This window comes from Colobus angolensis, unplaced genomic scaffold (genome assembly GCF_000951035.1).
Source record: "Colobus angolensis palliatus isolate OR3802 unplaced genomic scaffold, Cang.pa_1.0 Scaffold108, whole genome shotgun sequence".
Lineage (NCBI taxonomy): Eukaryota > Metazoa > Chordata > Mammalia > Primates > Cercopithecidae > Colobus > Colobus angolensis.
This window is the reverse complement of record NW_012111808.1, coordinates 4,494,819-4,509,674: the sequence shown is the minus strand read 5'-3', so window position 1 is coordinate 4,509,674 and position 14,856 is coordinate 4,494,819. Positions and strand designations below refer to the sequence as shown.

At 45.8% G+C, this 14,856-nt stretch overlaps 1 protein-coding gene across 1 annotated transcript; it reads right to left on the bottom strand.

The window, feature by feature from the left end:
* Nucleotides 1–2,765: 2,765 nt before the first annotated feature.
* Nucleotides 2,766–13,480, bottom strand: BOD1L2 (biorientation of chromosomes in cell division 1-like 2). Its single transcript, XM_011949502.1, has 3 exons — nt 13,393–13,480; nt 8,429–8,535; nt 2,766–4,137 (listed from the first exon to the last, which is right to left on the bottom strand). Exons 1-3 carry the CDS (start codon nt 13,478–13,480, stop codon nt 3,550–3,552), a joined length of 783 nt encoding a protein of 260 aa, XP_011804892.1. The 3' UTR covers nt 2,766–3,549.
* Between the last annotated feature and the right edge of the window lie 1,376 nt (nt 13,481–14,856).

Genomic DNA, 14,856 nt, shown 5'->3' with positions numbered 1-14,856 from the left:
CTATGAAGCCACATGTATTCACATCTCTAACTCTCATTCAACACTGGCCTGCCTATCTTAGATTCTTATTTTCCCAAGCCTAGAAGTGCCTTGGGTGCAGGGTCCTTGTCCTCAAAGTTGCCAGGAGTTGGGCCCAGAAATCATTTCCTGCAAAGGAGATCCCACAGCACGTGTATAAATCAAAAACGAAGACTGGGAGGGGAGCAGGCTCCCAGTCTCTGCAGATTGTCCTGCTGGCACATGGCCCATAGGCAGGCCCTCCCCTGCAGGTCCCGCATGTTATTCCCCACGTGGATTAGAGGCTGAACACAAACAGAATACAAAAGGCAAAAGACAGGGAACAGCGTTGCTGTCAGAGTCTATAAAAGTCTTGGAAGTGACAGCCGAGCTCTTGCCTGCTGCTGCTGCCCTGAAATCCAGAAAGAATCAATTTCAGACCCAGGGCCAAATGGTGCCCCAGGGGGCATGCCTGTGACAGGTGCTGACTCCGCCCAGACCCCAGGACCCACCCAGCCCGAAGATCAGAGTAGGGGAGGAGCAAGGGGGAATGCAAGAGTCGCCCTGCAGCATAAAAAGGAAACACGCACATCTCTCTGTCTCTTTTTCAGTCTCTCTGCCTCTATTTCTCTGTCTCTGTTTGTCTATATCTTTGTCTCTGTCTCCCTCCCTCCCTTTTTCTCTGCTTCTTCTTTGTCTCTGTATTTCTGTTTCTGTCTCTTTCCCTCTCTGTCTCTCTGTCGCACTCTATCTCACTGGCGTCTACTGCTATATTCCTTCTCTGAAACTCTCTTTACTCATTATTAGGATTACAACTAAAATCATTTTCTTTCTTGCTTCATGAAACTAAACTGTGACCCTGGGGATAGTGACTGTGCCAACTACCCCTTTGGACTCCAAGTCTTCCCAAAACAGAGACATTTTCAATAAATACTTGTAGTTCATTGATAAGAATGTATAGAATTCCAGAAATTACATTTATTTATCCTTCTGGATTGCAAGAAAAGAATTATTTAGCAGGGACCAGTGGGCATGCATGCATGCACGTAATGAGCTCTCTCAAGTCACAGTACAGTTTTTTTGTTTGTTTGTTTACACGTTTATTTTCAGAATACAGGAGTGTCCGTCGTACGGGTTAGCATTTTCCATTTGCCAGACTCATGTGGTGGAAACGGGAAGCATTCAGGCTAGGGTCGGCAGATTTGGAGATTTGGCAAACTAAAGCATGGGCGCCAGTAAATTTGAATTTCAAATAAACAACAGATAATTTTTTAATACAAGTATGTTTCGAATATTACATGGTCTGTGCCCTAGGAGAGTATCTGTTGTTTCTCTGAAATTCACACTTACTGAGCATCCTGTATTTTATCTGGCAACCCTGTCTCAGGACAATTCAAGCAGAAAAGGGGAATAGAGAACTGGTAAAGGAAAAAAAAAACCTTTAAAAGTTGTATTACACTTTATTATGTTATTTTTTAAAAGAAGGAGAACAAACCCCAAACCAAAAATCACTTCCGCAACACATTTCTTAAAAGCAGAAATTAGGTTCCTTTTATGTTAGTGCAAAGATAGGTGCCAAGATGGGGTCTCAGATGGAGTGATTTTAAATCTCAGAAAGAGCTTAGCTGTTTTTGTAAAAAGGAAAGTTGGCAAGTGATTAGTGCCGATGTGGCCCAGCTGCTCTTTTGTACTTTGAAAGAAACAATTAAAATGGCTGGGACATTAAACTTTAAAGAGCTGGGATGTTCATATTCACAAGCTAATTTTAAAAAGAGGCTGGTACCTGTGAAAGGAAGGGACATTTTCAGAAAGGACATGGTCTTCTACCTTCTGGACTCTAAATTTTGAAGAATCATTTCAAATAGCTCAGAGGTAAATATTACAGATAAAATACCTCCAGGGATAAGAAAGCTCTTTCTTGCTTAGACATGTAGATACCAGACACAAAATTAACTTTTGTTCACTTTTTAGATGATAAATACTACCATCTGAGAAATTAAATGTTGGAAAAGACAAATCCAGAACTGGTTTCTTTCTATAAATTGCTGAGCTCCTGTGATGTGCTAGGTCCTGGGGTTAAGGAATAGAAATGAACAAAGTAAATCCCTACCCTGGAGGAAGCTCACATTTAAGTGGGGATGACAGATCTGTAAGCAAAGACAGTTCACTGTGGTGAGGTGATGTGGTTAAAAGCATGGTTAAAAAAGGTTAAAAGTGGCCCTGTGCTCAACACAGGCTCAGCTCCAGCCCCACCACTTAGGCAGTATCTGAGCTTTGGTTTCTACATTTGTAAATGGGAATAAAAATGGGAATAAAGACAGGATTTCTACAATTAGATCATGAGGACTTACTACGGTAAGTAAAGTTAAGCGTTTAGTACACTGCCTGCCATACAGCAAGTGCTTTGTTAGATCTAGCTACTATTGTAAGTGTGGTCATCCCTTATGAGATCTATGGAAGCACAGAGGAAGGAGTCTGTCATTCCTGCTTAGACAGGGGTTGGGCATGATGTGTGGCTCCTCAGGGGCTGAGGCTTAAAGGAGGGTAGGAGTAGTTGAGGGCATTCCCTTCACAGTGAGCAGAGGGAACACAGGGTGTCCAGGATAGCCATGGGCATGGTGGTCACATGAAAAATGACAGTGTGTGGGGCAGCAGAGGTGACCAGGGGCCCCATTATCATGGGCCTTATAAACCATGCCAGGTGTCTGACCTTCTAGAAATATCAGAAAACTGACGGAGCTTAAAGATGACAAGGACATAAATCTGCATTTCTTTTTTGTTGTTGCTGTTGAAAAATAAGCAATTTATTGACCATCCACTTTTCTAAAAAAACACAAATGTGAGAATAACATAAACACACTCAAGACTCACCAGCCCCTGCAAGACAGGAAGCAGCCTTGGACAGAGAGTCTGCAAATGAGTTTCCTTATACCTAATGTCTGAACTTCTCACTCATTCTAGGGTTTCATGTTTTGTTACCTCTTACAAAGGAAAGGAAACTGGCTAGAAGATTCACGTACAAGAAGGTCACAACTTTAAAGCTATTTGACGCTAATGTTGTGTACAATCTAGTTTGCAATTCTGAGAGACAATATCAAATAAGTACTGTCAAATACTACTCCCAGTAAACCTTGACTGTCATTGTTCTTTGAAATTGTCTTTAGGATTGATTATGTCCTCTCACTGTAGCTTTCGTTTATCACAGAGCACAAACCCTAAAGTCTGTGTGCAGTCTCCATGTCCAAGTATAGATGTCTGTTTCAGGACAACCCTAGGTTGCAGTAGTGTTTCCCTCTCTGTAGTGTGTGCTTGGTGTCATGCCCTTGGACAGGCTGGCCAAATGGCAGCGTAACGTAGGGGGCGATAGGGTCGACTCTCTCTCTGCCGAACTTGCTTCCCTTTCAATCTGGTCACTGCTCATGGTGTAGGTGGAAATCTTGAGCTCAGTGATGACCTTGGCCTATCTTTGGTCTGAAATTGCACTCTTATGTAACCGAATCCATTTCTTCACCCAAAATTAAATAGCACTTTCAAAAGTTGTCAGCCATATTCTTAGGAAGTGTCCTGAGACGGAGCTGGAGGGTCCAGGCCTTCCGGCTCTGGAGAGAGTGCTAGCACAGCCACTTCTTTCTGGGCCACCAGGAATTCATGAATTGCTTGTTCTATGTGTGGCCTGAAAATGTGGTTTAGTTTTGGATCCACCACCTGAGAAATAATCCTGTCTACTCCAGCTTCCGACCTCTCTGGCTGAACCACAGTCTGCCTCAGACCGTCGCGCAGTTGGTTTTCGTTCACTGAAGGATTCCATTCCTGCTTGTCCAGATGTGCTGACACAAAATTATCCGCACCACCGCTGCCGCCGCCGCCGTCCGCCATGACCGTGCCCCGGGCCCACAGGAAGACGATTACAGCTTCTTCTCCAGGACAGAAGGCCCAGAGTGTGTAGAGGTGGCTAAGGGGGCGGTGAAGGAGGAGGGCCCCAAGGCGGCAGCGGCGGAGGTGACGGTGGCGGTGATGGCGGCGGGGGTGGTGGTTGGGGCAGCCGCGGGGGAGGCCAGCTCGAGGCCGCGGAGGTTGCGGAAGACGCGGCAAAACGGCCTGCTGGATTCCAAGCGCGCCCCAGATGGCGTCACCGTTGACCTTTGCATTGTGATGCAGGAACCGTAATCTGTATTTCTTAAAAGATCTCTAAGAGGGAGGTGGGAAACAAATGGGAGTGGGCAAGGAGGGAAACAGGGCGACAATTTCAGCAACCATTTCAATGCTCTACGAAGGAGATGGCAAGGAGTGAATGATCCTGGTGGCCTGGCAGGTGAAGAAAGTAACAGGGATACAAGAGATATTTAGGAGATAGACTCATCCCAGGGATTGGAGACCAACCGAGTGAGAGGCGAGGGAAAGGAGAGGGTCAAGGATGACCCCCAGGCTTCTCACTTGGGCAGGTGTATGGAGGTGCCATTTACTAAATGGAGAACAGGTATAGAGGTGAGGATGGGAGACGAATACATGATCATGCATTCCACTTTTGTTTACTAGTTTAAGATGGGTATGGGTTATTCAGGTGCAGACATCTGCCTATGAAGTCCAAAGAAACAAGGACTCGGGGCTGGGGAGAGACATCTATCTCACTGAAGATAGAGAACACAGGTGGCAATTACAATGGAGACCTTGGAATGGGAGAGACATCTATCTCACTGAAGATAGAGACTATAGGTGGCAATCACAATGGAGAACTTAGAAGAGATACAGGAACATCTGGAGAGCCTATGAGGCAGACTGAGAACAACACTAAAAAGATGGAGGGAAAACTACAAGAGCCTTGGATCATAGACTGCAAAAGGGCACATTTCATGAAGGCCATGGGTGAAATGCCACACGGTGTTCCACAAGGTGTCCACTGGCTTTGGTAGCCATTGATGAGCCTAGGGCGGAAGCATCAGTCAGAGGGAGGTCATTTCAACAAGAGAACTATATTGCAACCAAGAGCCACAAAAGGCAACCACATCCAGTGCCATCCAATAGAGAAGTGCAGGTGCACAGAAAGAACCTTCTATCAACATTTCAAAAGAAAAGCAGATCCCTGATTTCACCCCAACACTCACTTCCCTCAATTAAAATGCCCCTGAAATGTAGACACCAGATTGTTTTATAAGCCCTAGCATAACTTAGAGATAGTATATTTCTCAAAGAAAGTTTACACAACAGACTCTGTCAATAACCTCACCCCATAGCTTCTAACATACAAGTACAGATGCCTCAGAGGGACATCATTCTGAATCTCATCCCATGGAAGACAGTGAAACTACCAAGACTTCACCATAGCAACCCCCCACCTATGCTCCTCACCATCCCCATGATTAGCTGGACAAGTCGGTTCCATATTTTTTTAACTAATCAATTTTTATTGAGGAACTAGTTGATGTGGCCCTGTGCTAAGCTTTATGGAGCTTTCCACGTGCCCAGGCCAGTCTAACACTCAATAAATGTTTGCTGTGGCTGTTGTTTAAGATAGGCAACATGGTCAGCCTTTGAAATGCTTACAGTCTAGTTGGAGAGGGGAGATGCTGACAGAGAAAAATATTCAGGACATATACAGGCTCCATGGGAACTTGGATGCAACAGGCACACCTAGCATGGTGTCTGGAACAAAAGACAGGCACCATTAATATTTGCAGAATGAAGACTGCACAGAAGAAAGGAGGGTGTCCCTGTCAAGTGTTGGAGATCACTGAAGGTTAGGAGAATGTGGCAGATGGAAAAAGACTTTGCAGAAGTGCTGGAGCCTGAACTGAGTCTTCATTTATCCCCTTACTGTGCACGAGCCCTTCAGATTGTGCAGGAGTTCTCTTAGAATGGAATCACCTATGTGGATCTGAGATGAGATCTATGGGGTTCTCCACTCACAGCCTCACCCACAGATGGACACTTACCTAAGCTTTTGAAAGTGATGATAATAACAATCCTATTGCAGTGTTCCATTCTGTGCTGAAAAATATCCACTGTCAAACACCTTTTCTCCACCTCCTCCAAAAGTCTTAAATAGTGTGCTGGCATGGTTTTTCTGAACAGCTGACTTTTGTATTATTTGTAATCATAGACATTAAGTTACCATAATTATCCCATCACCTTGGATCAGGGTGTAGGGCACAGGACAGTTCTCACCTCTCACTGAGGTTTCAAATCACTGCTCCCGGCTGCCTGGCAAACTAGAAGGCCACTAGAGTAACTTCTCTGACCTCTAGCTGACCTGCAGGGATCAATGAACAATTAATTACTATCATCCCGCTCCGGGAGAGATAGCACACTGCCATTTCTCAATTACAACTGGAAGTGCCCCTTGGCTGACAGCTGCCTGTCGGACAAGGCAAGCCCCATGCTGATTCAAACCAGTGCCTCCCACCGCAGCTACACACACTGATACACACAGGGACATGCCATATAACTCAGACCACATCCATTTCCCCACAACACTCACCCACAATCACACAGATCACACCATCTTCCCACCCGCTAGTCCCACACCTGCAATCACGCTAGTGTCAGACTCTGAAATGTAGATACCAGAGTGTTCTATGATCCTTAGCATAATTCAGAGATTGTATATTTCACCAAGAAAATATTACAGACTCTGTCAATAATCTCGTGTCATAGCTTCTAACATAGAAGTACAGATGCCTAGGAGGGACGACATTCTGAATCTTACCTGGCAGGAAACAGTTAATAGTCTTTATCAGTATCAATTTTTCTCATGTATTATGTGGGCACCTAGACCAGTATTGTTCAAGGGTAGGGATGACCCTTGCCTTTATGACTCAGGAAGACTTTGTCTTTGCTATACTTCTTGTGACTTTTCTACAGGTAAAACTTTTGGTGTTTTCCACCTTCATCTCTTCCTACATCTTTAGTGTCCCCTCTACCCCCATCCTAACCCTCTGTGTTCTGTTTCCTCCCCAGTCACCTTGACCACATCACTTACACCTTTTCTAGCTCCTCCCCAAATACCAAAGCACCTTCTGCATATTCACTCCTTTCTAGCCCCTTTCTCTCCACTCCTGATAAATGAAAAACCTGGACTGATGAACTCAAACTGAAATGTTTCTGGCTGCTGACAGCTTCAGCTACCACTCCTGGAGTTAATCCTAAAATTCAAAAGAGTAAATATACTTGCAACCTCAGAGGCTCCAGTTGTGCTTGAAGGTGGGAGTGGGCTACTTTTGATCATAGAGGCTCGGAGAATCCTCGTATCTCACTATGTGTGTAGGTCTCCTGCTTTATTTCTACAATCAGTGATCTAAACACTGTTTATTCCATTGGAAAGATCCACAAATGCATTAGCCAAGACTTTTGGTTGCACACAACAGCTTAAAAAAGGAGAGGGGATATATGGGCTCACTTAAAGACCCAAAGGTCTCTCTGGCTGAGGCATAATGGGATCCAGGTACTGGAACACAATAATCAGAACTTGATCTCTGGTTTCCTCCTGACTGGCTCTCCTCCTAGACTGGATGTCTTAACAGGGCTCTCCGAGCAGCTGCAAGTGTGTGTCACCCATAGTCAGCAACTGCTACCGACAAGAGAGCTTCTAGTTCTGAGGAAGAGAAATTCCAACAGAAGTTTCAAGATCATATCTCTTGGTCTACCTTGGATCAGTCCTCATCCTCAAACCAATCTCATTGGTCAGAGGCATGGAAGACTAAATTAGAGACAATTCCTCTCCTTTCCCAGCTCCTGACCTCTACTACCCAGGGCAGACTCAGCCTGTGGCCAGTCATGGCCCCTGCTGATAACTGTACAAGAACAAAAGCCTTTGCTAGCCCAAAGCTTGACTTAGGGAGCCAGTGACAATTTAGAGGAACTGTAAAACCATGGTTTCTGGGCCCTCATCAGCAAACAAAACCACCTTAAATTAATAAGGTATAGACTGTACTATCCTGATCAAACTACCAGGCATCTAGGAGGTGATCACAAATATCATAGTTATTAAAGGGACATGCTTATGACTCCACTGCTTACATTTCCACCTTGCCCCATGCCTAGAAGAGAGCAGTATTGGAATACACATTTCCAGTCTCTCCCCTGACTTCCCCCGTCGTGTGCTGCTTCAGCCAGAGGAAGAGTGACTTATCTGCTTGGTGAGATCAGGGAGAACCAGGCAAATCCACTAGGCCACATTGGCCAAGAGCAGAATCCTTAAGTGGGACATGGATGTGTCTTGCTGGTTCTCTTAGACCTGCCTGGCTTCATCTCCAACCACGAGGGAGGTCTGCTTCTCTTTAGCAGGAATGTAGTTGGATGTGTATGTTCAGACTGAAGAGCCACACAGAAGATCTTGCTACCCAGTTTTCCAGAGGGTCCTATGCTTTGGGTACTATAATTGACTCTTTGATCTCATTTAGCTAAAACCAAGAGGGGAGAAAGCATGAGTAATTACCACTTCTACCCCTTCTAGCACAACAGCAGCAGCAGACGACATGATGATGATGATGATGATGAAGGTGGTGGTGATGATTACAGTGAGGTCTCTCCCAAACCCAGAAGCTGTAGGGAGTCAGGCCAGCAGTGACCATGCTCTCTCACTTTCCCTCCCTAAGAAAACCATCAGCCCTGAGTGTCCCCCTATTGGGGGCTGAACCTTGTCTTCTGCAGAGAACACAAAAATAATTGCAAAGTGCTGTCTCCATCCTGCAGAAGCACAGCAGTCGCTTGAGTTTGGACATTAAATCATACCAGAAGACTGTATATCTGCCCTGGGAAGGAAGGAAGCAATTGAAACCCAGTATTTAAAGGCAGTCTCAGATTTATCCTCCCTCTTGACAGCCTACAAAACGTTGGAGAATAGTCCCTGCCTTTCTCTGAAAGATAAAACAGGATCCACTGTCCAGAAATTGGCCCTGAGAAAGTTCATCGCTCATTCTCATGTGACCTTCCTGAGAAACAAAAAACTGCAGGCCAAAACTCTGAGTTTTAACAGCCTTCTACTTTCACTCATTTTCCAAGCAAGTGCTGTGTTGCCTTCTCAGCATCCCACGATGTTCCACTTTCTGTGCATTTCCTTTCTTGTTTTTTTCACCAACAAGGCAGCAGCACTGATTTTTGTGCATTTTTATGGAGATACATCTCACCCACTGGCTTTGTTCAACCCACACCCCACCCTTAACCAGCAGACCTCCATGCCCCCGGAAGAGATTTTGAAGGCCAAATATTTTGGCTTGTTTCCATTCAGAAAGCTTCCCTATTGTTTGGACATTAATAAACTAAAATCCAAAGTCCTCAACCAATTACCTCACCTCCTAATCTAACTTTGGGAGTTTACTGGCTCCATGTCAAGCCGATTACTGACGAAAGGCAATCAGTCATCACGCCTTGTCTGTGGGCAGGTGAGCCCAACCGCCCTGCAGGGCTAGGAGCAAGTCAACATAGGATTGCGTCATCTGCAGCTCTCAGTCTGAAGAACTGTGGGTAACACAGTGTGCTGATAACCCCACTCCCTGTCTTGCAGTAGGAGCTCACATTGTTGACAATTAACCCGATCCAAGAGACCCACATAAATCAATCACTACAGGGAAAAAAAAATTGTTCTTGATCTACAGTGACATATGTATAGACAAGGTCAGTGGCCCGGGTTTACAACCTTGCTGTCTGAAGTGAGAATCTGGGGAGGAAGCTGCCAGTAGAAGGTAGGGGCATTTCCAAGAATTTCCAGAGACCCATGCTGAGCAACCTGCTTTGCATTGGACATTTCCGCCCTCAGGCCTGTTTCCTTCCCTTGACATTTGATGCCCTCTGCACTGGTACGTTTTGCGTTGCTATAAAGGAATACCTGGGACTGGGTAATTTAAAAGGAAAAGAGGTTTATTTGACGCATGGTTCTGCAGGCTGTTCCAGAAGCATGGCACCGGCATCTACTGGGCTCTCAGGATGCTTTTCTGGAAGGGGAAGGCAGGGGGAGCAGGCGTGGCTCTTGGTGAGAGAGGGAGCAGGAGAGACAGCAGGAGGTGCCAGGCTCTTTTAAACTAAAATCATACAGCGAGAACTCATCACCACAGAGAGGGCACCAAGCCATTCACGAGGGATCCACCCCCATGGCCCATTTGCCTCCCAGTAAGCTGCACTCCAACACTGGGGATCACAATTCGACAGGAGATTTGGAGGAGACAATCATCCAAACCATATCACCCTCCTTTGGGTTTCTGACTCAGTGTTGTCCCCAGCCCCACAGACTTGCAATTCCCAAAGGGTCCCCGCAACTGCAGGGCCGTTGGCCAGGCCCTCTGCCCAGAAGTCCCTTCCTCCTTCTTCACTGACACTACTCCTTCCCCTCCCCACTGGAAACTTCCTGTTTGTCATTCAGGTCTCAGCCTAGACATTCTTCAGTCCGGGCAACATTTCTTGACCCCTCATTTGGCTCAAGGGCCCTTCAGGGTTCTCCCATAGGGTCTATATCCATTTCCTGGGGCTGTTGTAGCAAACTACCATAGACTGGGGACTTAAAGTAGCAGTCCCCAAACTCTGGGGCACCAGGGACCAGTTTCGTGGAAGACAGTGTTTCCACAGGCTGGTCCAGGGCAGCTGGAGGTGGTTTCAGGATGATTCAAGCACATTGCATTTGTTGTGCATTTTATTTCTATTATTATTACATTGCAATATATAACGAAATAATTATACAACTCACCATAATGTAGAATCAGTGGGAGCCCTGAGCTTGTTTTCCTGCAACTAGACGGTCCTATATGGGGGTGATGGGAGACAGTGACAGATCATCAGGTATTAGATTCTCACAAGGAGCGTGCAACCTAGATCCTTCACATGCACAGTTCACAATAAGGTTCACACTCTTGTGAGAATCTAATTCCACCGCTGATCTGACAGGAGGGGGAGCTCAGGCAGTCATGCTCACTCCCCTGCCACTCACCTCCTGCTGTGTGGCCTGGTTCCTAATGGGCACAGACCGGTACCAAGGAGACCCCTGGCTTAAATAACAGAAATATATTGTCACACAGTTCTGGAAGCTGGAAGTTCAAGATCAAGATGTTCCCAAGGTTGGTTCCTTCTGAGAGCTGTGAGGGGAGGATCTGTCCCAGGCCTCTCTCCTCAGCTTGTAGGGGGCCATCTTCTCCCCGTGTCTCTTCGTGTCATTTCCCTTCTATTCCTAACTGTGTCCAGATTTCCTCTTTTTATAAAGTCACCAGTCATATTGGATTAGAGACCACCCTAATGACTTCCCTTTACCTTGATTACCTTTGTAAAGACTATCTCCTAACAAGGCCATATTCTGAGGTGCTGAGGTTAGGACTTCAACAGATGAATTTGAAGAGGAAAAAATTTAGCCCATATCAGGACCCTTATTACTTCTCACCTACCATAGGATATTAACCGGCCTCATTCCTCCTCCATCACCCTCACTGAGGGCAGGAATGGTGTCCGACACTCCCTCTAGTCCAGTATCTGGCATGGGGTAGGTTCTCATTTCTGTTCGTGATTTCACATGCCTGCCCCTCTCCTCCCTTTCTTCATTGTGTAATGCCCTTTGCTACTGACAGCGTGGGCCCTGGTGGCCACAGGAATTGAACTGCCTGGCATGGGAGTAGGTGGGGTGGGGAGGGCTGCTCAGAGCCCTCCTGCTGTTGGTGACACAGCGGTAATGACCTGGACACAGCTTCCCCATCTGCTTCAACCTCCAGGGAGCCACCACCATGAGGACGAGGGTCCCTCCTTGGCAGGGCGTGCATCAAGCTAATTCTCCAGCTCCATTTCTTAATCTAATGCGTGGTTCCAGGAATCCAGCTATGTGCTTTAATGGGCCCCTGTCATTAGAGGCTTGGCAAATGCTCACACTCCCAAGCTCCCCGAAGCCCAGGAGGGCTGGCCAAGGGCTGAGAGGCACCAAGGCCATTTTCAAAAGCAAAAGGGCAGCAGGATCATAGTCCGACATTTTTTAAACCTGCATTTATTTAGTAAATAATGTATGTTAATGCAACATATGCTGTATTATGCAATAATGATAGAAACAACCTGATCCTCCTATCCCAGACTTCACTCGCATCCTGCAGCTGCTCGGCAGGAATCCTGCACCCGCCTCTGGCCGAGGACTCCTCGTCAAGTTCACGAAAGGGCAATGAACGTTCACGGTCAGCTCCTGGCTGCCTCCTCCCCTCCTGGGCTGCCTGACCTCCTCCTTGTCCCTCCCATCTCACACCAAGCCATCCACACCTGCCACCTTCCACAGACCCTCCTCAGACCTACAAGACCTCCCTGACTGTTTTGGCCCACAGTGACCTCCAGACTTGTCAGATCACCTCATCCCTTGTCATCTGGGCCTTAGTTGACATACAAGGGGCGTTGCAACTTTACTGCTTCCTCCTCCTGTCTCCTAAGCAGATCGCAGAGTTGCCCTTTCTTCCCCAGGGCACCAGAGCAGTGCTTGGGGCAAGTCAGGATTATTCCAACTTCAGTTGACTGAGAACTTAATGTCACATCAGATCAGTGTTTGCTGGGGGCGTGCGTATGAGGCAGAGGGAGGTGATTGACTGCAAAGACACATGAGAGAATTTTTTGGGGTGATGGAAATATTCTAATTCTTGACTGAGGTGGTGGTTACTTGGGAGTATACATTTCTCTAAACTCACAATTACAATCTGTGTTTTAATGTGTGTAAATTATTCCTCAATAAAGTTAATTAAAGAAAACAAAATCCGTGTTATCGTAACAACACATAGAACCAGGTTTCCCTCACAGTTTGGCAGCTATGAAGTTCTAACCTCACCCTTGGTAGACAGCTATTCTGACACTCAATGACTGTGAGAGTTGACCCATGATACTTGTTAGAATCTGGCTTTGAGAGAGCACACAGCATCCATCCAAGAGAATGCTATGGGGCCTGTATTATCAGGAAAATTTTATCTTAGCAGGAGATTGTTAAAATTCACAAAGGACATGTTTTATTTGCAAAAAACGGTCCAGGCCCCACCACCAGGAGCCTGGGTTCATGTCTGACAGTCCATGGGTTGTTGGAGGCATGCTTTCCTGGTGTAGTTTTCTGTTCCTTTAACTATCAAATGAGGCTTCAGGCTGGCTAATCTGTGACATTTCTTTTAACTCTGCAATTCGATAATAAGGCTGCACCATTCCTGTGCACTGATAAAGTCACCAAGTCACTGGAAAATTGGTGCCCATGATATCCAACATACCCCTGACACACACCTGCCCTTTCACAGGCCCATTCCTAATTCCTGGTTCTTTGCTGAATTCTTCTTCCATCTCTTAGATTTTCCCAAGTTCTTGTCTGGTCGAGACTCTTTCTCACCTGCTTCTCTATTATTCTGGCAACTCAGAGATAATGAATTTTTTGTGGTGATGGTAGAACTCCCAGCTTTTCTAGTCTACCTTCTCTCTTACATGAGAACTCATGGTTGAGTGCTCTCTGGTACTCTGCCATGGGAAAGCACCAGTACAGGATAAGAACTTTATCAATTTCAGCCCACATACTCCTCACAGTTCTGTGAGGTAAGTTTTATTATTTTATTTTCATTTTGCAGAAAAAGAAACTGAGCCATAAACAAGTTAGAGGGACTTGCCCAAGCTTACTCAGGCTATGCATGTGACAGCAGGATTGGGAAGCGAGGCCTCAGACCCCAGCATCTGTATGCTTGACCCGATGCCATTCTGCTTCCCTGAGACCCAAGATAATTCAGGAAGACTGCTACCACCACGTTCTCTTTTCCTTATTAAGGAGAAATGCAATGAATATGACATCCAAGAAGAAAACCCTTCTTCTAAAACAAAATGGGTGATAGGATAATCCCCAACTAATTTTTGGATGATTTTTGCCTAAAGTCTTATCATTGCTGGGAATGAAGGGTTAGTATTGGAACTGCAATTATTAGTGGGGATGGGGGAAGTAGGTGATTTCCAACACAGATGTCCCTTCCACCCCACTGGAATTCCCACAAAAATGTCACAGGGCCATAGAAACCTCCTTGGGCAGGCTCCCAAACTTAGAGACAGATTGCCCTTAACATGGAACAACCCCAGAATGACCTTTATCAAATTATGCCCTTATGGTCACGGTGTTTCATATGTTCCTTGAAGGAGAATTCAATGTAAAATGAGTTTAAGAAATGCTGGGAGTTCAAACACATCTCCTTACTAGTGTACTTCAAAACTTTTATTATCACAAGTGAATTGCAAATCTCCCAACATAGTTTACCATGTTTATTTTCACCATGGAAGGTTGTTGTTGGTAGCGTTGGTGTATGTGTGTGTGGTAAGGGTAAGGTAAGGGTAGGTATTTGTTTTTGCTAAATGCCTTTCATTAATACCATCTTGAGGAAAACACAAAACGACATTTAGAAAAATACTGCTACCATGGGTAGAAGACAGGGTGAAGACTCAGACAAGTTAATATGGTGGCCAGCCTCCAAGATGGCTCCCAGTGATTCTCGCCTCTGAGTATTCCCATTTTTGTGTAGTCCCTTTCCACATAAGGCTGACCCGTACTGCTAAGTAGGATATTTCAGAAAGGATGGCATATGACTTCTGAGGCTAGGTCATAAAAGACATTTCAGCTTCTTTCTTGCTCTCCCTTGGATCATTAACTCTGGAGGAAGCTGACTGCTATGCTGTGAGGAACTCAAGCAGCCCAGTGGGGAGATCCAAGTGTTGTAAAGAACTGAGGCACCTCACCAATAGCCAGCATGGGCTTGCTGGTCACAAGAGTGAGCCATCTGGGAAACAGATCCCTAGCCCAGTCAAGTCTTCAGATGACTGCAGTCCCAACTGTCATTTGAGTTCATGGGAGATTATAAGCCAGAACTAACCAGTCAAGCCACTCTTGAGTTCCTGACCCACAGAAACTGTGTG